Source organism: Colletotrichum scovillei (assembly GCF_011075155.1).
Source record: "Colletotrichum scovillei strain TJNH1 chromosome Unknown Contig00003, whole genome shotgun sequence".
NCBI classification, from domain to species: Eukaryota; Fungi; Ascomycota; class Sordariomycetes; order Glomerellales; family Glomerellaceae; genus Colletotrichum; species Colletotrichum scovillei.
In genome coordinates this window covers 3,374,092-3,395,633 of record NW_023336261.1, presented here as the reverse complement: position 1 = coordinate 3,395,633, position 21,542 = coordinate 3,374,092, and the positions used below count along the sequence as shown (strand labels likewise).

Below are 21,542 nucleotides of genomic sequence, written 5' to 3'. Positions count from 1 at the left end.
TCAACCAATAAGTCAGGAGACTGTTACTCAGGGTTGCTGGGAAATTTGGCATCGGGTTTTTTCATTAGTCTTAGTTGGAGCACAATAGAGACGGTTCGTGGAGTGCAACTGAACCATATCTTTGAGTAACCGATTCTCATACGCCTAGAATACAGCCGCTTCCATACCTGATCTAAATCAAGCTACAATCTAGAGCAGAAACCCTGGCCATGGGATGGAGCCAACCACAACCCCGCTGACTATAACATTCTATGTCCCTTCTCTTCACTGGTGTTCGATGGGTTCCTCCGGAAGTAGTTCCTCCACCTCTTCGTCAGGGACAAGAAATTGGAAAGGGGGTTGCACAATTCCGTTGAAGAGGAAGGTAAAGTAGACAAGCAGGCCAAATCCAACGACTTGCAGCCACTTAAAGGTCTCCCAACGGAGCCCGAGGGAGACGATCCAGATGAAGAGAGTTCTGCACGTATCGATCGTAGATCTCGAGGTAGCGCTGACGCTTCTGGTAACGGAGAGACCAAAGAAGTTGAAGCCACTGAAACGGAGCGCGTTAGTAAGTCGTCTGCTTGTCAGGTAGAAAGTATAAACGTACCCGATACTGATCATGATCAGGATACTGGAAATCCCGATGGCTCTGTTCTGCGTAAGTTGCCTCCAACCCTCGGCCATGTCGAAGTATCCGTAGCGTCCAGCATCGGTTTTCCCAATAGCTAGATGCAAGACAATCATGCCAATAACGGTGACAGTAAAGCCGAAAAGGCCTTCGAATCCAACGACACGGATAGGTTCGATGGATGACCTTTCCAGAATCCATTCCTCCAAAACGAACTGTGTCGCAGTGAAGATCTGAGCGCCGGCAATGAGGAGAACACCCACAACCGTCAACAAGGCATTGGACTCGGGGGAGCCTTCTTCGACGTCAGCCTCGTTCGTGTTCTCGTGGTAGATGGCACCAGCCAACCCAACAATTGCGACGCCCGTGACAACGCCAACGAGGGACAGCCATTGGAACAAAAAAAGTCTACGCTTGAGGAAAATGACGCTGAAGACCCCGACGAAGAGAACGAGGGCGCCGCGAGTCATTTGGTAGATGGAGGCCGCAACCAACAAAAGACCAATGTTCATCAGCGTTGTACCGAGAATATCGCAGATGGCTGGGAGCGCCAAAAGCAAAATACGAGGCCCGCGCAGAATAGCACCGCTTTCCTCTTCTTGAGGCTTCGGGCGTCCATCCACGTTGCCGACAAGAGGAGCATCTGCATTATCGGTATCATTCGTGTTGACGGCCTCGTAGCCGTTAGCCGTGGGGTTCGCTCCGGGTCCATAGCGGCGATACAGGTTCATCAAACCGATGACCAGCCAACAACCCATCTCTCCAACAAACATCTGTGCTGTCTGCAGTACAGGTTGGTTAAAGTATGCCCGTTTCGTGGGGTCCTTCGCATCGCAGTTGCGGACGCATTGCATATCCTGTGGGGAAGCTGAGTTAGCGTCTGGTTTCCAGGAGCCAGTGACTTCCAACATACCTGATACTTTGTGAGAAGGGTATTGCAGACGCCTGTCAACAGCATCATGCCGACAAGAAAGGGAACAAGGGCCCGGGAAGCCATTTTGAGCGAACTGTCGAACTTGACCGGCGAGACGACTATGGGCAGGTGGAGTTATGAGAGACGAGATGATGCAGAACCAAACGTATCCTTTTCCAGTCACCCCTCTTAATTGCGATGTGAGATGAGGCTGCTGTGGGGAAACACGCAGCCGGGAGAGGCTGAAGGAAAGGGGATTTGTTCTTTGGACAAGCACAGCAGCAGTCGTTGTCGATATGAAGGTTGATGTAGCGGCTGTAATCATCTGGACGTGGCGGAGGTGTCGAGCTGAGTGATGGAACGAGCCGCTTATCAGTGGGTACCTCAAGGTGGACGCCGGTGGTCTTGCTCGTACCTCGGGTACCTCCTGTGCTGCGCTTGGGTGTCAGAGTACCTCAGCAAAGTCAATGTCACTTCCGCGACCCACTCGGCTCCCCAAAATGGACGCACGCGGCCCCGTGCCTATGCACCTTCTGACCTCCACAGGTAGGTAGGTAATACGGAGTACCTTAGAGGCTTTTGGTTGTTTAGCGTTCTAGAGTTGGTCACGCGTCCATGTGAGACTCTGACGGGTTGCCTCAATGTCAACCATCAACATGGGTTGTGTCATAGTAAGCCAAAAGAGTGAATCAACCAAAACGAAACTTTTGTCACATCAGTTTCTGCCCCGTCAGTGAAGGAAGAGAAGAACCGCCAAAGTCATTTGAAAGTGGTCGGCAACGGATTTGTCTCATTAGGCCGGGTGAGGATAGCAAAGCCTCTCTAACGTTGAGTGGGAGTTGCTGTAGGCCGTGCAAGCGACATCGTTCAGAACCACATTTCCATCAGTTAAACTATGCATCCACCTGCCCGCTAGGGTCCTCCATGAGGTGCACCATAACTGGGAATCCTCTTTGCTCCTGACCATTGACAAGAATCAAGTGGCATCGCGGCGAAAATATATGTTACTTTCATCAATTAAAGGTGTCATTGCGTATTGTATTACTCTTCGTATATAGGTATCTCATCTGTGGCTTAATCCTACGCACTAGCCTATTTCTTTTCCTTGGGCTTCTTGTCCTTGATGTTGTTGTAATGGTGAACCCCCATTTCCTTATCTTTTGCCAGACGCTCCTCATCTTCTTTGCTGAGCGGCACGCCTTCAATGCTCTTCACTTTCTTACCCTCGAAGAACATCATCAAGCCTCCTATGGCAGCCGCCAAACAAGCGAGCGCAACGAAAAGACCGGTGGACCAACTGGGTCGATCGAATCTGTTCATTCCCCACATGAAGCCTGAGAGAACACACTGCAAGAATGTGTTCCATACATTGAACCAGATGACGAAGTCCATTTTCCAAATTGCCGTGGGGGGTGCTCGAACTCCAGTGAGGGGAGCGTTGGGAATAGCTTTCTCGGGGTGCGGGATGTGCAACACAGGCCGTTCGTTTGCCAGCTCCATGACGTTTTCGGGGCCAATGTGGACAGGGAGTTGGTCAGATCCAGGCAAACGGAACCATCCGCGGTGTATACCCGCAAGCCGGCCAAGAGCTTCAGGTTTCTTCAGGATGCGATACTGCATCAAGAAATACAGATCACGAAATCTCCACGGCGCCAATCCGAATCCTGTGACACAGAACAGAGCGTTCAGAATCTGCGAATCCCATTCGATCCATTTGCGCCGGGGGGAGTTGATATCGTTACATGTCGGGTAGCACATTGCCGGGGACGCATTGCAAAGTAGCAGAAACAGCATGCCGCCCCAAGCAACGACATTCAGGCCGTAGAGAACGACGAAGAAGCCGAGGGGCGTGCAGGTGTAATTCCAGAACGCTTTTGCGCCAATCTTCATAGACTGCGACTTGGTGTGTGCGGGTGGGAAGTGGTAGCCGTTATCGTAGGGTTCGTACAGTTCGTGCTCTGCAGTGGCCACGGTAGCGGAGGCGGCACTGGTTGGTATTCTTCCTTCAACATCTTGTTTCTTGTCTTCATTGTGGTTGTTGTTATTGCTGTCAGAGAACTTCGTCTCGGTTGTAGACTGATCGGAATTAGGGTGGTCCAGCGGCGCGTTCCTGTCCTTCTCGCTGCTGTCCAGTGAAGAATCTGGGCGAGACATTGCGTCAGATTCCAGATACTTTTGTTGCTGTTTGTCGGAAACGCCTTTAGGGCCTTCGGTCCCTCAAGCTGTATTCTAGCTGCTGAGCCAGAAGAAACAGCAACGTGTTTCGGTATCGCCCGCTGCAGATTGGTGCAAGTGCGGCGTGTGATCCGTACAGACGAGCCCCCGTGTATCGACCGCGAGAGTGTTCCTGATTCGGAATCGTTCGAGTATTTGATACTGGGTTGAAGACCAGCTGTAAAGATCGATGACGGTTCGACAAAAAAGCGTAGGAAAGAAAGGTCTGGTGCGGTAGGTCCTACGCAGATTGCTTTTGTCGAATGACGATGTACAGCCGGTGATGTCGGAGAAGTGAATAATTAATGACCGACACAGTAACACGCAAGACCGAGTCGTTGGCAGAAAACTGCTGCCACGAAGCAGCGACGAAAAACCGGCGGGGGTTAATAAAGGGTATCTTTGAACATCCGACCTAGTAGATGGGAAAGGCAGCTGGCCCGGCGTGGGAGAGGAAGAGTGGTTCGGGGAATTCAATCAAAGAAATAAAACAAGGTACGGCGATTGTCAAAGAGGTGTTATGTGGGGGCCGGTGTCGACGAAAAGCAGGTGAGAAAAGGAAGAAGTGCAAGCCACAATGATGAGCCAGGGTCGGAGGATATAGCAAAGTGCCAAAGAGTTCTTGGGGGGGGGGACGGGCTGGGTCTAGGCCTTTGATGGTGGAAAGGGGCGGGATATGGAAAATGCGTAATGGAATTAGACGCCAATAAGCACCGACCTTGGGAAGGAAGATTGGACTTCCATTGATGGACGGATGGACTCCTCGTTTATGCCTGCCCTGCTAGATGGTACGCCTGTGCCTTGAAGGAGGGGCGGCCAAAGTTCTCCGTCCAGGCGTGACAGGCTGCTTCATTGTCGACCTGTCAGAGGCTAGAGCCCGTTTGCCGTGGGCTACGCCCAATAGACGCTGGTCTGTATGGAAACGCTGGTGTCCATCTCAAGTGAACTTGGGGCAGGAACCACAAAACAGCCGTCGCAAATCTGGACCCTTACGTCAATACGCGTACGATGGACCGGGAATACAGTTTGTTAGGTACTTTGCACGACCACAGCCACTGCAGATTGTGTGACAGCACGCGCAGTGAGGTCAGCGACGCAACCACACAGCCTGCCTTTCGGTACGTACTCATGACGGGATTTGAGAGGGATGTGCACGTATTTGCCCCAAACCTTGGCTGTTGGTTGGCTCGCGTTTCCGTCGGTTACGTAGGTTGACCAGGATTATTAGAAGTGGACCGTGGATGCCGATGAGCTGCGCTTTGCTCTGTCGGTTTTGTCTCAACTCTTGAGAGCATTAGAATTTGAGTTGCCGGCCTGCCGGTGGATTCGTTCAGACATTCAAGCTATGACATTCTTGTATAAGTGACGATTGTCACTGCAGCTCTCATGTTCAAGTAGTCGAAAGAAGTGCAATATCTTCTTCTTATTCTTGGGAATAGATACCGCAGAATGGACCAAGATAGCAATCATCGACACCAACCATTCCATTCTTGATTTAAGTGAGACAAGCCAATTATGACGGGTAAGGAACCGTTGCTGTGTGCCTGGCTAAAAACATCAGCTTGGCCGAGGAGAGAAACAACACGGAGATTCACAAGCCTCAGAGCGGGGCTGAGAATGGGAAACGTAGGTGTGGCTTTGACACGCCATGCACACTTCGGATCGTTTCGCTCCCTACTTCCCTATGACGATGACTACATCCACTCGGCAGAGAAGGTGCGCTAGACTAATAACATACCTAGGAGTACCCGTACGGAGTAAATATACCAGGACAACAACTTTTCTCATCTGCTCCGCCTGCAACCACAGGCCAAACTGTGTGATTACTTTACATCGGTAAGATAAGGTAAGGCAGGTGTAGCCTGTAGGTAGGCACCCATTGGGGCCAAACGCTACGGAGGGCCTGAAGGTACCGACTAGGTAAACTCGCTGAGCTCTACCTGGATTCAGCGGGCGACTCGTAAGCGGAAGCCTCTATACATGCATGACAGTATCGTTTAATAGGGAGTTATGCATATATCGATGACGCAGCAAATCGTTGGCCAAGGAGCACATCTGATTGGCATACCGACGGTCTTATTGGGGCCACTTGTCTTGAGAACCTTGAGAACTCTTCAACGACAACCGCAACAATTTCCTCGGTGACTTTGGTCTTCTCAAACATATATTACGCCCTAGTAACTCCGTTTCTTCAACACCCCATTAAGATTGGATCAGGCGCAATGGCCGCAGAACATCTAACCAACCTTACCGATCTGGTCCTGGGCAACCTGCGAGATCAACATGACTGGATTGATGTCGAGGTTCGGAGTGACGGGAAAAGCCGACAGCGTCCCATCATCACCGGCCTCCCGCCTAACAGGCTGTACATGCACCCTGACGAACAAATTGAGGCCTTGGAAATGGAACAGACCGCCGGCAAGCGCTCAAGCCAGGCCCCCGAGTATGAGTGGGTTCTCCCAGTGCATCTAAGCGAACAATGGACTCTGAGTTCTTTTGCTACAATTTTTGACTCCATCGACACTCTGCCACGAGAACTCGATCCAGCAAGCACCATCGATGGACCTCAGAAGCGGGATTGGCGTGGCACAGATCGTCAAAAGAGACTACTCCTTGCCGTGGTCCACGACGATTCGACCGTGTCTTATTACCTCATTCACGACGGTATTGTCAAGCCAAGACAGAATTAAGGCATTGATCCTATATCTATCTCAACATTCCATCACCGCAACCGCAAACTCCATACTGCTCCTGCTATCATGCTGAGTACGGAGGCGACATCTTCTCACTACGAGTTTTGTGCTTTCAATCAAGGAGTGAAGATAACCTTTTGGACCTTCATCTGATCGAACAATGCATATCCCTCAACCGCCTCGCTCAACGGCATAATGCGGTCGAACATAAACCTAATCAATGTCAGTTCCCGGACGAGGACTAGTGAGGGCGCGAATGTGTGCTCCCAATGGTGCGGTAATAAACCTAGCCATGGGGTATGGTCAGCACTCACCCAAGTTTGTCCTGCTTCTTCTCCAAAAGGGCGAGAGCCTCGGGGAAGATGGCTCGGACAGGACATCGACCCATCTGCAGCCTTAGGTTCTTGCTATGGAGGCAGTCAGCACCCTTCAGGCCTTCAATTCTCTGCATAGTTGTCAATATCACACTCACCCATACGCTTCGGTACCGGTCCATGGAATCTAATCATGTGTCAGTAAGACAAATCGCAGCCTCAAGATTGAGATCGATACGAACCTCGCCATTATGGACACCAATGCTAGCAATGACACCAAATGGCCTGATGATGTCGAAGGCAGTTCTAAGAGCTGGGCTTAGACCGACAACCTCAATAACGACATCAGCTCCGCGGCCATCAGTCACCTCCTTGATCCGCTTCTCCATGCCTGCACGATCAGTCTTGAAGTTCAAGGGCTCGGCTCCAAGGCTTCTAGCAAGCTCTAGGCGACTGTCTACGCTGTCAATGGCAAAAAGATGCTTGGGACGGTACTCGAGCGCCGAAATCACGGCACACAGGCCGACGGGTCCGCAACCAATGACAACCGCAGTGGCATTCGATCTCTCTTCTTCCTTGAGCAAGTTGAAGCCAGATTTGGCGCCGAAGAAGCCGGTTGGGAAGATATCGGCCATGAGAACCAGAGCATTGTCGGAGATGGTGGTTGGAGCCTTCATAGCGGTTCCGTCGGCATCAGGGATACGCACGTATTCGGCCTGACCGCCATCCAGCGCACCGCAGCCAAAGAGCTTGCTACGAGCGCAACGGGATGTGTACCCGTTCTTGCAATAGAAGCATTTCATGCTGGAGAACCATGTTGGAGGTTTATTCGGCATGGTAGAGTGGAGAGGACTTACCACGACGAGGTGAAGGGAGAGACAACCCTGTCACCAATGTTCAAGGAGGTCACAGCGGCGCCTTTTTCAACAACCGTACCGGTGAACTCATGGCCCATGATGAAGCCTGTCTCGGATGGCTGGTGGCCGCGGAAAACATGCAGTTCTCTAAGATTTGTGTGAGAAGGAAGAAAAAGGAACACGGTGGACTAAGGAGTGCCTCACGAGCCGCACAGAGCCGTTGCCTGCACCTTGACAATTACGTCGCCATCGTCTTGGACTATGGAACTGGTCAGTGATACATGGAAGCTGACATGAAGCTCATCAGGGAGCAGAAAGATGGGCCAGCGAACCGGTAGGGATGGGGCGTTGCTCGACGGATACAGATTGCGGTCCGTTGAAGACAACGGCGCGCATGGTTCCTGAGGTAGACATTGCGGGGGTTTGTTCGGGTAGATTTGGAACTGGATCACAGTGAAGGCGTTGATGGAAATACGAGAGCTCTCGGATGAGAATGTTCGAAAATCCCCAGGGGTTGTGGCAATCTCAGCAGAGGTAATGAGGAGCAATAAGAAGCCGAGGCACGCAGCCAGAAACACAGTCGTATTGATCCTCGGTGATGCTGGATGATGTGGTTGTGAGGTGTGGTGAGGCACAGTTTGTATGCACGCCGGGCCAATCACCTCGCCCCCGCTCCCATTGCCGTTCATCGGAGCATCACTGTGCGAGCGAGTGTGTACACAGGGCGGGCAGTTGACGTGCACGAATAGAGATGAAGTGAAAAAGAGGATTAAAATCTGCCTACCCCGCGCAATTACATAAGGCGATTTTGTATCGGAGTAGTTTGCGCTTTCGCCAGACATGTCGTGGAAAGTAGGTGATGAAGTGAATGAACCCCTTTCGTAGCAGCAAGTGTTGTAGCGTAAGATCGACATGGCGTATCCTGAGTACTACGTACATTTTCTCGTAGAAGTCGACCGACAATCAACAGATATGAATCACAAGTGCGGAAAGCAGGTTAGAGGTATGCAGGGCTATGGTCGTCTTGCTCTGTATGAATATAGTTCATACAATGTAATATAATGTCTGACCCTAGCTTTCTATTTTATGCGTCAGATTGTTCCTCGTCAAATAACGGTAAAGATGAAAGTCAGGCTTGACAAAGTCGCAGAGGGCGTTAGGTTGATGGCTGCGGCTCATATTGATTGACTCGGCGGGCAAGGGAAGCAGGATGCGTAAGATCTAAGTTGACTTGCCGCGGTCCCGAGCCTAAGTGCCTGGCACCACAATGAGAATAAAACACAGGGGTATTATTCATGCCAGGAGAGACTCTCGCGTTATCTGGGTCGATGTCCAATGAGGCTTCCAATGAAGTACCTGTGGATAGCGCACATGGCCGATGGATGGACCTACTGCGTAGGTACACGACTGATACCCCAAGTAAAAAGTTGACAGACCAGCCGTCTGACAGCTCACAACCTTGAAGAGGGCTGGAATGGTTGGCGCCTTCTAGAAACTTAGGTACCTTGGGGTAGCTTTCTATATATACTAAGGTACCTACCATAGGTACCACGCGCATGACGGATTCATCCGCCGCTCTTTCGAGCCAAACCTGCTACTTTAATAGCAAATAAAGGAGATACACAGTAATTTTTTCTTTGAACCCCCCTCCCCGTCCCCCTCTGTTTTTATTTAATTTTATAATTATGTAGTGTTCTATTAATTGTTTAAGCTTAATAGGCATTGAATAAACCCTTGGGATAAGGAGAGAGCTTGAGAAAAGCGGCGGATGGATGTGTCACCTACGTGCGTACCTAGGTGTACCTAGGGGTGGTGGATGGTGGCCCTGCCACCCTGAGCCAGATCCCCCGCTCGTGCGTGCCACCACCTCTGTCCAAAAACCGGGGACCACTTTGCTGAAGAACCCCTCGTCTGGGGTAAGACGGGTAAGGTAGGGGGCAAAAGTCCCTCTTGTCGCCGGTCGGGGAACAGAAGACGCCTTGGGATGCCAACGTCTTGGCCACAAAAGACGACGTGACGAGGCCAGACGGTCGGTTTGGTCCAGTTCATATTGCTTGAGTAAAATTGCATCTTCTTCGTTGGCACGGAGGATTGGGTGTAGTGATGGAGTCTGTTGATGACAGATGGACGATCCTTAAGTTTCCTTGAACTATCCATGCACTAAGGTATGCTCCGTTGCTAACGTCCCGTGGTTTTGGAAAGGAAGGGAGGTAAGGGAAATACCGAGCCCAGCGTTTACATATTACACCCGACACCAAATGGAATTTTGTAACTACCGGCTCAAGAACAGACTGGTTCCATTATCTTGTTGCAATTCGGGCATGTAATTTTTTCTTAGATAGCGTGCTGATTCCTCCTAGGTGAGGTACCTGGGGAGGAGACATGGAGATGGGTGGAATGTTGCGACTTGGACAGAGTAGTAGCCCAGCGTCAAGGTAGCTAGCTACCTACACTAGGTAATTCTCCCATCCCATTGAAAGCTACCTGACAAGTAAGGTATAGGTACTTTACTCCGCAAAGAAGAGAAGTAGCGAAAAGAAGGGTCCCCTTGCTTGACCGCCTTGGACTTGGCCAATGAGATCGCCCGAGTCAGCTCGCTCTAGGCCGATTGCATGTGTAGATGATTGAGGCTTAGAGGCTTAGCGGCTTGGGCGCATGGAACAATCACGGGCATTGGTGGCATGGGAAGGGGGACTCTGGAGGGTTCTATTGAACGATTGGACAGAGCGGAGCGAAGCGGGTCCTGTCAAAGTTGATGCAGCGAGTGGTAGGTCTTCGATGGGAAGGAAGGTTGGTGAGGGGTTAATGTTGGACTTGGCTTGGAGAGGAGCCCATCTAGTGTGGGGTAATAACGAACGATGCCGAGAGGTAAGGTATCCGTCCGAATAGTTGCACACCAGCCCGACATCTTGGTCTGCACAGATGTACTTAAGGAAAGCAGTAGACGAAAAACAATGTCCGCCGATCGGTTGATTGAAGATGAGGCAAATTCTATGTTGTCGAAGCGAAAGGGGAAAAGAACCCCCGAAAGAGAAAATAATAATCACCCACGCCTAGGGTTGCTTAGCAGAGTTCGAACTTGCAGACCAATGAGGTGAGCGTGGTTAGGTGCAAGACTAACGCGTGCGCGGGGATGGCTCAACGGATGACTTGATGTTTTGGTCAAGTGTTTGTTGACTTGAATACACACACACACACACACACACACACACACAACGCACCACACATCCAAGCATTCTCTTCGTCCGAATCGTTCCATTTCAGTTCCAAGGTTCATATTTCCTCAAGCCAAGACCGAGTTGCCGCGACACTGTAAAACTGCGATTTGGAAAGGCGAGTTCACGGAAACATTGGGGGAGCCTTGCAGAAGAAAGTGAGGAGCAGGAAAGGGTGGGTAGACAGGAATCGTCAGGTGTGGTGACTCGTGAAGTGAACCAGGAGTGTACAGAATAAGGTAGGGCTTTCCAAGTTCCAGCTTGGGCCTGGCCCGACGGCGACCAGTGACCAGCACTGATCAGGGACATGGCCCCCATGCCTCGGATTGAGCCTCCACTTCCGTCCCGTTCGTCCATCCATTACATTGGGTGCGGCTAATTGTCATTGACAAAGGTGACTCCCGCTCGTACGGAGTACAGTGATAGTGTATAAGTTGTTGCGAACCTGCAAAATACCAAGACCTGCGCAAAGTGCCTCGCCGAAGAACACAGAGTACGGAATACCTAAGCATTAGTGACCGAATTGGGTGAAAACTCCACGGGCTTCATTCTCCATGTACGAACTACCTACCTCAGGGTAGAATGCTCTGCCCATAGCTCAACCTCAAGTGCTCCGTACGGAGTAGGTACTTCGTGCGCAGTACCTGCCGCGTTCCTTGGGGATGCCCCGGTCATTGTCAGCCCTCATTTCCTCCGCGATCCATCTTGTGCTCGTCCACTAGCCACCGGCTTTCTGGTATTTCTTCCACAATGGTCTCGTTTCGTTCCCTCTCGCCCTTGCGCATGATGCTGTTTTTCAGTGGATCATGGGTTTGCGGTGCCGTGTTTCCGCGACCCTGCATTGCTCAAAGTCAACCAAAGGATGAAAACAATGACAGAAGACTGACTACCTGGCTGTCCACCCAATCTCCCGAAGGAGGGAAGTGACGCTTTCCTCATGGTAAGATATAGTGAGATGCGGAAAGGGCATACGGATACAGAGGTCGTCTTGCCGAGGGAAATTTCTTATCCGATATAATTGCTAGGTTTTACTATTGTACGCATAGAACATGGTAGGATGGCTCTCCACTCCTTCTCCAAGTTTTTTTCCTTTGTGATAGTACTGCCATCCGATCCTCTAGACTGTTCCATCCCATCTTGATCCTCATTCGTTATGAGGTACCGGTACTTCGTCCCCTTCTGCCCCATCCGTGTATGGAGTATACTTTCAAAGTCACTTCCCATGGAATGAAGCCTCCCCAGTCCGTCTAGGGTTCCCGCCGCGGCATTCTCATCCTTGCGCCTTTCAACAAGCATCTCGAGTGCCTGGGTGACCACTGATGCTGGGAGACAATCTGACAAGTGTAACATGGAAACCAGCTCTCTCGGCTGCTTGTGGTAATGTCACTTGATCAGACTAAAAAACCCTCTCTTTCCCCGCCTTCTATCATGCCCCCGCGCTAAACACAGATAAAGCAGTGCATGGCAAATCTGTGAGAAAACTGCTGGTCCAGGTTCTTGGTAACCTCTTAGCTCGGCGCTGAATCGATCCTGGGTCGTTCCTTGCCGAGATAAGCCCACTCGCCGCATCTATGACCGCAGGTAAGGCGGTTGGCGCCTAGTCAAGACTACGATGATGCTCGCCCACGTCGAGGGCACGCCGCATAAGAGGGAGTGCGACGAAGATACCCTTATTGAACCAGGCCGCCATGCCTTTTTACTGAACATCGATGTGACATAGAGGCACGTCAATCTTACTCTTGCACATTTCATCGCATGAGGCATTCCCGCTCTTCAGCCTGCCTTGCAGCGCAGCCCGTAAATGCGAGTACCTAGGAGCATCGCCCTGCTGGTCTCTCGGAACCGTTGTCGTGCCTTGCTCTGTACATAGTACCGATCAAACATGCTTCCTAGGCCCGGAAGTGAGGCGCAACGGGTACGCGACTAGGGACGGGGCCGGGAACAAATGAGTGAGAGGGAGAGAGTGTGAGGGTGAGAAAGAGGAACAGCAGAGGAAGGGAAAGAGATAGAGAAAGAGGCAGAGAGAGAGAGAGACTGGACAAGCCTGTGGAGAGGAGGCAGGGAGGGCGGCTGAGAAAGGGGAAAAGGTACGTAGACTTGTACCTAATTACTGCCCGCTCCGTGTACGACCACCGAAATATCTCCAAGGCACTATGTGCCTCACCTAGGTATCGCTTGTCCTTAGGTATCTGTACTTTGTGCTACGCATGTAAGGCAATTTATGTATCTCGACCTATGGGCCGGTACTCCTGCGGCCTGCCTGGTCTTTACTTAGCCTCATATTCCAAGGAATCCTTTCCCTTATTTCGTGCTCATAACCCTTAGCAAGTATCCCTACTCTTTGGATACCTAGGTAGATACCTCTCCTTACCCCGTCTTGCCATCTGAGGTGTGCAGTGTGCCCCCAATCCCTATGCGCGCTTCCGCCCATCCCATATCCACTTTCTTGGTGACTCGGCTTCTTCATCTCTTCTCGCCTCCACGTCCCCCCCTCCTTCTCCCCCCAAAATCCGCTTTTGTTCCTCACTAGGGTCACGCGGTCCCTTGAATCTATCTGTGGCACTGGGCGAATCTCTCATACGCTTCCAAGAAATTATGCGCTAACACTAAAGGACAGCCTCCTTCCCGCTGAATACCTTGGAGAAGCAAGAACTGGATGGGGGGGACCTTTTTGCAACATGAACAACTCGCTCCTGTTTGACTCTGAGGTGCTGTTGTCGCGCCCCTCAATCTCTTTACCGCCTTCGTCTCGTACCTCGCCCAATTCTTGTTACTTTTGTCACCTACCGTAGGTACGGATTCTTGACCTTACCTCACCGGCACCCCGTCCGACGACGGGCCAAGATACCTACCTACCTGTCCTCCAGCCCGTCCGACCTACCGCTTCCACTACCGCTACCGCTGCCGCTGCCGCTCACTCAACTCGTGTACTACACCCGACTATTGCTGACCCTCGCTCGCCTTGCCTCGTGCATCCATCTGCATGGTTGCCGTCCCTGGGCGCCCTCTTTTATCCGTCAAAGAATCACGCACCCGACTGACTCCCGCGCTTGCTCCTCATTCTCCCCACACCCCTGCTCGAGGCCACACCGACCTCCGTCTTTGACATCCAAACGTCGCCGCATCCCATCCTCCAACTCCCGGCCGCCCTCCATCTCTCAGTCCGCTCCTCCTCCCAGTCCTCCTACCTGCACCTGCATATCACCATTCCCTCATCGGCTGCTTTATTCCGGAGTCCACGACGGCGGCGATAGCTGTCTCGGGGCCGACTTCTCGCGACGCGCATTACCCCCCTCTATCACTTTCCGAATTTCATCGTCCTCGAAGCGACGCTGTCTTTGTCGCTCCCCTCGGCCCCAACAGCTGCCGCCTTGCGCAAAAAGGGACCATAACAGCGCAACCTCCTGATACCCCGTGGCGCCTCGCGACAATCTTTGCCTACTTACCGCCTCTCCAAAGTCGACCCTTCCTTCGCCGCTGTCACCGTCAGTTTTACGACAACCGTTCTGGCCGTCTCTGTCGCTAGCCACCCGTCGTTGCTGCGACCCTTACCCTGCAACTTGCCCCATGGCGGCTTGATATCGCTTGCGCTGTGAGCCACGACACTCTCCGGTAGCGACAACTATGACTGCGTCGGCTGTTCAAAGCCACCTGCACCACACAGCTGCGAGCGACTGTTACGATCCCGATGACGTTCTCCCTCACGATAGCCCCCAAATGCAAGCTCACCGCCCCAGACTACAGCCCTCACCCAGTCCTCCGCCTGCTCTGAGCCCTAGCCGAAAGTCGTTCCACGGTCGTCGCAAGGTCGAGCCCATTCAAGGCGATGCCGTGTTAGTGGCTCATCTCGGAAACGGCAGACAGCCAGACGTCGCCCAGGCCGCCGCTCTTGAACCCCTTGCCTCTGACAACGGATCCGAATCCGAGTCTTCTTCCCCAACCTCTCCTGAGCGCGATATGAACAAATCGGCGGAACCTTTTGATCTCAAGATCCTCGCTGCCGGCGCCTTGGCTTTCACTTCACCTGGTGCTCCCGAGCCATCTGTCCCAGTTACCAATCCCACTGCTGGGGCACTCAAAATCGATCAGTCGCGCTCAGGAGAGAGACCCCGGGTTCAACATGAGGCATTGCCTTTAGGTCCTAGCAGTCGGGAATTGCCCATTCGCGATGATCGACCAAGTCATGGCTTAGCTGCCCCAGCTGTCGTTTACTCTGCTGGGGACAAGTACACTTCTCGTCGTTCCGCGCCTAGTCTTGGCCAGGCCGAGGTCACGTCCCCGATGAGCCCTCCACAGTCTGCTCCCAGTGGTCTTCCTCCACTTCTGGACTCTCCCAAGTCTGATGGCAGCGGTCATGGTCCATTACCATCTATCAGATCCCAGCTTGGGGACTTGCAGCGCCTGGCAGATACTGCTAGAAGTCCTGAGCATGATCTGGGTTCTGCGCGACATACGGCTTCATATCCCCGGTCGCCACCAACCAATATCCCCCGACTACCCTCACTCGCCGGGCTTCCAATCGGCCACACATCACCTCCAATTTCGCCCAATGAAGGCTTTCGTAGAGACCACCCATCGCCTGCGCATCCTCTAGCTGTTGTCAGCCCTTACTACTACGCGTCTTCATCGAGCGGTGGCCATCACAGACAAAGTACCGACTATAGCAGCGGTACAGCAGAGACCCCGAGCACTGATCAGACCGCTTCAACGCCCGCCACGTCTGTGGCGGATCGAATGAGCATCGACGGTCTTACAAATCCTCAGGCAGGTTATGTCTGCACCTTCTCGGGATGCAACGCGGCACCATTCCAAACTCAGTACTTGCTCAACTCGCACGCGAATGTTCACTCATCTGCTCGACCACACTACTGCTCTGTCAAAGGCTGCCCTCGGAGTGAGGGTGGCAAAGGGTTCAAGAGAAAGAATGAGATGATCAGGCATGGGCTCGTTCACGAATCTCCGGGATATGTATGCCCTTTCTGTCCTGACCGAGAGCACAAGTATCCTCGGCCAGATAATCTTCAGAGGTAAGGTGAATCCATATCGTTGTTACACATTCTGGTCAATCGAAGCCTCCGACGAACCGCTGTCGCTACCAGGCAGTTGATTTCGGCCGTGGACTTAACTAATTGAGTATGCAGACATGTCCGGGTACACCATGTGGATAAAGATAAGGACGACCCTGCTTTGCGGGATGTGTTGTCACAGAGACCAGATGGGCCAAATCGCGGCCGACGACGCAGAGGAGGACCTGTCTAATCAGCTGAGCAATGTGCCATCTGATGCTTTTCACGTAAATACTTTTCTCTTCTCCTTTCCTCTTTTGTGGGCTGTTCGGCACCGACGACATCTTGTCAAAATGTCAGAATGAGCACATAGGAGGTGGTTGATTGTACATAGTAGATGGATATTCGGAGCCACCAGATATCACTGTGATACTTGGTCCTTCCCCCCTTCTTTTGTCATGAGAGGGGGAGACGAGCGAAGATTGGCAAGGTGGGTGACGCCAACTTTTCGTTGGTTTTTGTCTTCGTTTTTTGTCTTCCGTTTTCTTCTTCTTTTCTTCTTCTTTTTTTTTTTTCTTGTTCTTGGAGGAGGCGGCTGTCTTGGGCTGGTACTTGTTTTGGAGCTTGTTTGAATTGGCACGGCACGAGTTCATGATGGGGGTTTGTTTCTGCCTTTTTGTCACGAGGATTCTGGCGTTGCGGTGGATCATATACCACATTGACGAGTCGTCCGCGTCACGTCACGTTTTGTCCCCTTTTTTTTTCTCTCTCTCTCCCTCTTTTCTCTTCTCTCTTGCTTGATGGGTGGTGACTGGCTAGGAGAATGCAAACTCTCGAACCGTCTTTCACAAGAGCCGACATGAACATCGTCTTCGATTCAAGCGGCAATTTACGAGAAGATCCCTTTCTCACTTTTGGTATTCGGGCATCTATTTGGCTTGTGGCCTTTCCCCTTTGCTTTTGTCTGCTTTTCAAACCGTCTACCCGAGAGATGGATAAAGGAGGGAGGAGGAGGTAGCGGAGAAGGATGAGTGGAGGGAGGCATCGCCGATTCGTAGTAAATTCTATGAGCAGGGCTTAAGTACCTACCAGGCCATTTCAATTCCGCCTTCCACCTGTGGCGACGAGCCGAAGCTTTTGGCTAGCCTCTCACCTGTGCCATGGCTACTAGAAATCGGTCATCTGCCATTCGCCAACGTGAACTGGGTTGTCGCTCAAAATCTCCACCTCGATGCTCTGTCGACCCTGCTGACTTCCAAGCCGCTCCACAATAAGCCATAATTTGTCTTGTCGAAGACGATCGGGCTCAAGGTCAAATTCGGGTGTCCTGATAGCCATCGTCAGTTCCCGGAACTCGCCGCCGCCTGACATGGCGAGTATCGACTCCTGTGGCCCCCGGCCGTAGACGAGAGAAACGCGAACGGCCGTGGTAGAAATGGGCTGGCTGCTTCGTCTCGTCTGCAGCGGGCACCGCGCCACAACTTGGGCTCGGGACAACCGTGATACCGTGACTAGCGCTCGCCTGCTCTCCTCCCCTTCGTTAAAGACAAAGCCTGGCGCCAAAGTTCGTAAAAGGCCGGCTCTGTCGCTTAAAACGGGTTTGATCTGGCATTCCACCTGAGACCCTACGCGCATGCCAAAGTCGGCGAGCTGGCCCGGCTCCCACGTCGAGCACACAATGGTGTATGTGCCCGGTTCCACCAGGGGGACCTGAACAAGAGCATTGCCTCTCCGGTAGTCGCCAGAACTAGCCGCGACATCCTTTACCCCGATTGATGTTACTCGTCTTCCGTGTGCCCATACCAGGTCGACATGAATGGCAACCTCTCGGTCTCCTGATGAGAGAAGTATGGACAGAGGCGTAGCTTGGGGAACAGAGATGCTGAACTGCGGATTTTGGGAGTAGGTGATGGATGACGCATTGCCTCCAGCAGTTCTCCTAGACCAAGCACTCGAAAGCTCTTGGTAGTGGCTCATGGCTTCCTCGGCTGGCTTGACTTCGAGTGGTGCCTTTGAGAAGAGAGTAAACGTACACGAATATTGATCCAGCGGGAGGTCTTGATGGGCCATGACAATGGTGTAGGGCGTCCCGCTGCGAAGTTTGAACTTGGCGAGGGTTTGTGGCGAGTCAACATATGGGCCTTGATAGACAAAGCCCTCCCTCACCTGAACCTTTTTGCCCTCGCTCTCAAAGATGAAGATGCTCGTGAAGCCGAGTTGTCTCGATACCGCTGCCAAGGAAGCTGATTTATTCCTTGCAATCTCCAGCTCCTCGTCTGCAAAGTGTCGACTGAGCAGAATCCACACGGTCTGTTCCGTATGTGATAGGACTGAGTATTGCGGATTGTGGGCAACAGAGGACGTCATGTTTTTGGTGGGCACGCGCCACGTAAAGTGGTGATCCTGCCTGTGTGTGAACAGGTCCGGATTCCAGTTGAGATACATGGACTCGAAGTTCTGTGCAACGTCTTCCACTGATATCCAGAAGGACCCGACGGGCCTGGTATGCTCAGAGGGCCTTGGCTCGATCGAGACCAATGTGTCTGATAACGACACAGCAGCCGTTTGCTCAACGATTCCAGATGAACCGACTCCTTTCCAGACCAGACCATCGCACCACGGGTTCTTGACAAGTAAGCGACGGGCGGCGGGCGAGCTGTCGATCTCCAACACAGCATAGTCGTGCTCGCCTACAAGACCCAGAGCGTCTTCTTCCGATTGCGTCAAGCGACCGGTTCCTAGGGTCATGATCAGATTCCCGGCATGATATGCCTCTTTGATGGAGTCCCATTCGCCCTCAATGTCTACATCTTCGCTACGTCTTGGCGTTAGTTCTCGCAGATGGTCGTCTCACCCTGGGCCGGGCTTACACGGCAGTCCCGACATACCTCTGCAAGAACAGCTGTTCAGGAATCCACCCGGTAATTACCCATAAATCGGTCCCCGAATTGCTGCCAGGGAAGTCGTACCCTCCGCGTACCTTCAAATAGGCCTTTTCCAGCAAAGCTGGCCACAAGAGATTGGGGTTCTTGCGGTCGACAACGAACAAGGTGCGATTATTCCGCGAGACAGGCAGCCGATCATCCACAACGACTTGTCTGAAGCAGCCATTGAAGTGCATACGGAATATGTATTTGCCACTCTTGGAGATCATCGGCCGCCCCTTTTGGTGGTTGTAGGGGTACATGATGGAGCTTAGGATCTGATATGACTAGTAAGCAAGCGCGGCTAACGGCATTCTGCGTACCACTATTGACTGACAGATTGTTTGCCACCTTGTAGAATCTTCATGGCGGCGCATAGACTGGCTACAACCGAACAGTCGGTCGTGACATCCTGTACGAGATCGCAGTCTCTTTCCGAGGCCATAAAGTCCTCGTCTACGGTATCGTCTCTTGCCTGGTCCACCGGCCGCTGCCAGGCCTCGAGAATACTTTCCTGCCTAGCCGACATTGTGTACTCTGCAGGGTCACTAGTTTATGGATGAGTTGTCTGGCCGATTTGGCGGTTATGCAAACGTACGAGAAAACATTCTGGCCCTGAGATAGGGAGAAATTGTCAATATCAGGCTCAGCCTGCCATGGCGGAAAAATGTTGCCATGCAGTCGTGATGAGCGCAGAAGGATAGTCCTCTCGTTGGATGGGATATGGCGCACATGGCAGTTAGGATTAGAAGCAGAGGTGATGGTCGCAACCGTTGGCTGGGTCAGAGACGGGCTTGCGGTCTTGGGGGAAGACTTGAGCTTTTCGGCGAGAGAAATAAGTCCAGCGCACTTTCTCCTGAAACGAGAGCGGTCGGCTGGTGAAGTTGCTTCGTGTGCTGCCTTCATGTATAAGTCGGCCGCGGTAATGGCATGATTCAGCGCTTCACGGCCTGTCGATCTGGCGACAAGGGCCTCTTCTCTCTGAATACCGAGGCAACTCTGGTCAGCTGAGGCGGGTCTCTGTGTTGCGTCGCGGCGTGACTTGGAGACTCACTCACAATGGCTTTGGCTTCCATGCTTCCCGCTAACAAGCAGCTAATTGAAGCTGTATTCAGTCGTCAATGTCAAGTCGAGGCGATAATACCGGTCGCTCGACTGGAATTGATTCAGGGGAATTAGCTTCCTATACAGGAAGTCGGAATCTAGACCTACTCGAACCGGATGTCGAGGTCACGAGTAAGGTAGGCAGGTAGTCGATGCGTTGCGACCCGACACGGCGGGATACAAGGCGAGAGTCGGGAAGAAGCAAGTGGAGCGATGACAGGTTGAGTAGTAGGGCTTGCGTTTGTTGGCCGTGCCTCTCAAAACCGCCCCTGGCTCTACCTACTGTCTGATCACGGCTTCTTCAGACTCTCTCTAACCTCAGTCTTGACTCTGGTTCCGGACCGAATATTGTGTAGTTGGTATAATGAGCGCGGGCAATTATGGCTGAAAATGGGCGCGGGGAAGCAGTCGCAGTCTTAGCGCGAAATGCATTCGTCGTGGGGTGAGACGAAAGAGAGCGGGCACCAGATTGAGGCTGTGCAAAGCAAAACCCAAAAACGGTCCAGAGTCGACCAGCCAAGGACCAGCCGAGTTGAAATGTTGAGACGGGCCCTGGGTGAAAGCTCTCGAGACCGAGGACGAAAGAAGCAAGACAAGCAGTCTTTGTGGGCGTGATTGGAGCGCAGGAGCGCAGAATCGTAGGAGAGTTCACTTCAGTTCACACTTCAAGCCTGCCTACCTTACTCTAGTATTCTGGCGGTTATTTCGAGTTGAAGCAAGCTAGGCGCCTAAAGGAGCGGAGTAAGCGCCGGGCAGAGAATCAGAAGCGTCGATATTAAAGGGTTGCATTTAGTCGGGCAAGGCAGGTTATCTAGGTCTTGGGAGCACGGAAAGGTTGTGCCCATTCATCTGTTGGATGAGGGCAGCAGGACTGGACATTTGTACATACCATCTATCAGAATGGAAGGTACAGATTGATAGATACCTACCTCACCTTACCTACCTTACCTAGATGTGGAGGTCCTTGGCTTGCTTGAATGACAGGTAAGGCACAGCACTGCTGATTAAACTTACCATGACTTACGTAAGGCATGTCCTGTAATCTGGGTGCTCGGAAACTGGTCAGAACTTACACGGGATGCAACCTAAATCATGGAGGACGGCACCTTGGACATTGCAGTACTGCACTATTCCGTCGAATTCCAAGTCAATCTCATTGGTTCAACCCTTTGTAGGTTTTATTTAGTCGGGTTCTAATGGCAGGAAGATGAGGGCTTCTTGTAGATACCATGGGCCAAGCTGGGGGCTAGCGGTGCCGCATGTCAGAGAGTGGACAGCTTTACATAGGTACCTGGATGTGTTGGCCAAATGAAACACTTGAAGCCAGACAGACTGTAACACCTCGGCACTGGGCCATCATCAACCTGCCTCTCATGTCGTCACCCACCTCTTCGCATGGCCGATTTTGGCTACCTACCTTCAGAGAGTTAAAGGTCTTCGGCGACCATTCTTCAAAGCCAGTCACGTATTTGCATCGAGACTAACCCGTGGGTACGGAGCCTTTATGCTGCTTCGCATCCATTAGCCTTCCGCACATTTTCACTCAAGATTCTTGCCTATCGACGATATCTCACCGGCACCTTGGCGTGCTTGCTTACCTTACCTCCCCTTAGCTTAAAGTGCGGCGGTCTGTTACCAGGAAGTATTACCTAAGGTGAGGTGCCGCAAGGTACCTTAGCCATTGATTGTGCC

At 52.2% G+C, this 21,542-nt stretch overlaps 6 protein-coding genes across 6 annotated transcripts; 2 read left to right on the top strand and 4 right to left on the bottom strand.

Annotated features, from left to right (window-relative positions):
• Positions 1-264: 264 nt before the first annotated feature.
• Positions 265-1,607, bottom strand: HER10_EVM0006119 (uncharacterized protein; the record flags this gene model as incomplete). The annotated part of the gene is made up of 3 exons (XM_035475714.1): positions 265-532; positions 590-1,467; positions 1,524-1,607. The coding sequence occupies 3 exons, from the start codon at positions 1,605-1,607 to the stop codon at positions 265-267; spliced, it is 1,230 nt and encodes a 409-aa protein (XP_035336095.1).
• A 937-nt stretch (positions 1,608-2,544) lies between these two features.
• HER10_EVM0001506 (uncharacterized protein) lies at positions 2,545-4,474 on the bottom strand. The gene has a single exon (XM_035471251.1). It carries the CDS (start codon positions 3,675-3,677, stop codon positions 2,616-2,618), a length of 1,062 nt encoding a protein of 353 aa, XP_035335655.1. The 5' UTR covers positions 3,678-4,474; the 3' UTR covers positions 2,545-2,615.
• A 979-nt stretch (positions 4,475-5,453) lies between these two features.
• On the bottom strand, positions 5,454-8,329 carry HER10_EVM0011578 (alcohol dehydrogenase GroES-like domain-containing protein). Its single transcript, XM_035481006.1, has 7 exons — positions 7,934-8,329; positions 7,806-7,860; positions 7,602-7,748; positions 6,987-7,548; positions 6,903-6,931; positions 6,745-6,837; positions 5,454-6,643 (listed from the first exon to the last, which is right to left on the bottom strand). Exons 1-7 carry the CDS (start codon positions 8,013-8,015, stop codon positions 6,547-6,549), a joined length of 1,065 nt encoding a protein of 354 aa, XP_035336591.1. The 5' UTR covers positions 8,016-8,329; the 3' UTR covers positions 5,454-6,546.
• Positions 5,960-6,427, top strand: HER10_EVM0006894 (uncharacterized protein; the record flags this gene model as incomplete). Its single annotated transcript, XM_035476467.1, has 1 exon — positions 5,960-6,427. One exon carries the CDS (start codon positions 5,960-5,962, stop codon positions 6,425-6,427), a length of 468 nt encoding a protein of 155 aa, XP_035336171.1.
• Positions 8,330-13,312: 4,983 nt separating the features above from the next.
• Positions 13,313-20,469, bottom strand: HER10_EVM0009905 (PALB protein). The gene is made up of 4 exons (XM_035479376.1): positions 19,345-20,469; positions 19,084-19,294; positions 18,711-19,024; positions 13,313-18,637 (listed from the first exon to the last, which is right to left on the bottom strand). The coding sequence occupies exons 1-4, from the start codon at positions 19,650-19,652 to the stop codon at positions 16,990-16,992; spliced, it is 2,481 nt and encodes an 826-aa protein (XP_035336437.1). The 5' UTR covers positions 19,653-20,469; the 3' UTR covers positions 13,313-16,989.
• On the top strand, positions 14,441-16,075 carry HER10_EVM0007004 (C2H2 type zinc finger protein; the record flags this gene model as incomplete). Its single annotated transcript, XM_035476571.1, has 2 exons — positions 14,441-15,843; positions 15,958-16,075. The coding sequence occupies 2 exons, from the start codon at positions 14,441-14,443 to the stop codon at positions 16,073-16,075; spliced, it is 1,521 nt and encodes a 506-aa protein (XP_035336178.1).
• Positions 20,470-21,542: the final 1,073 nt, after the last annotated feature.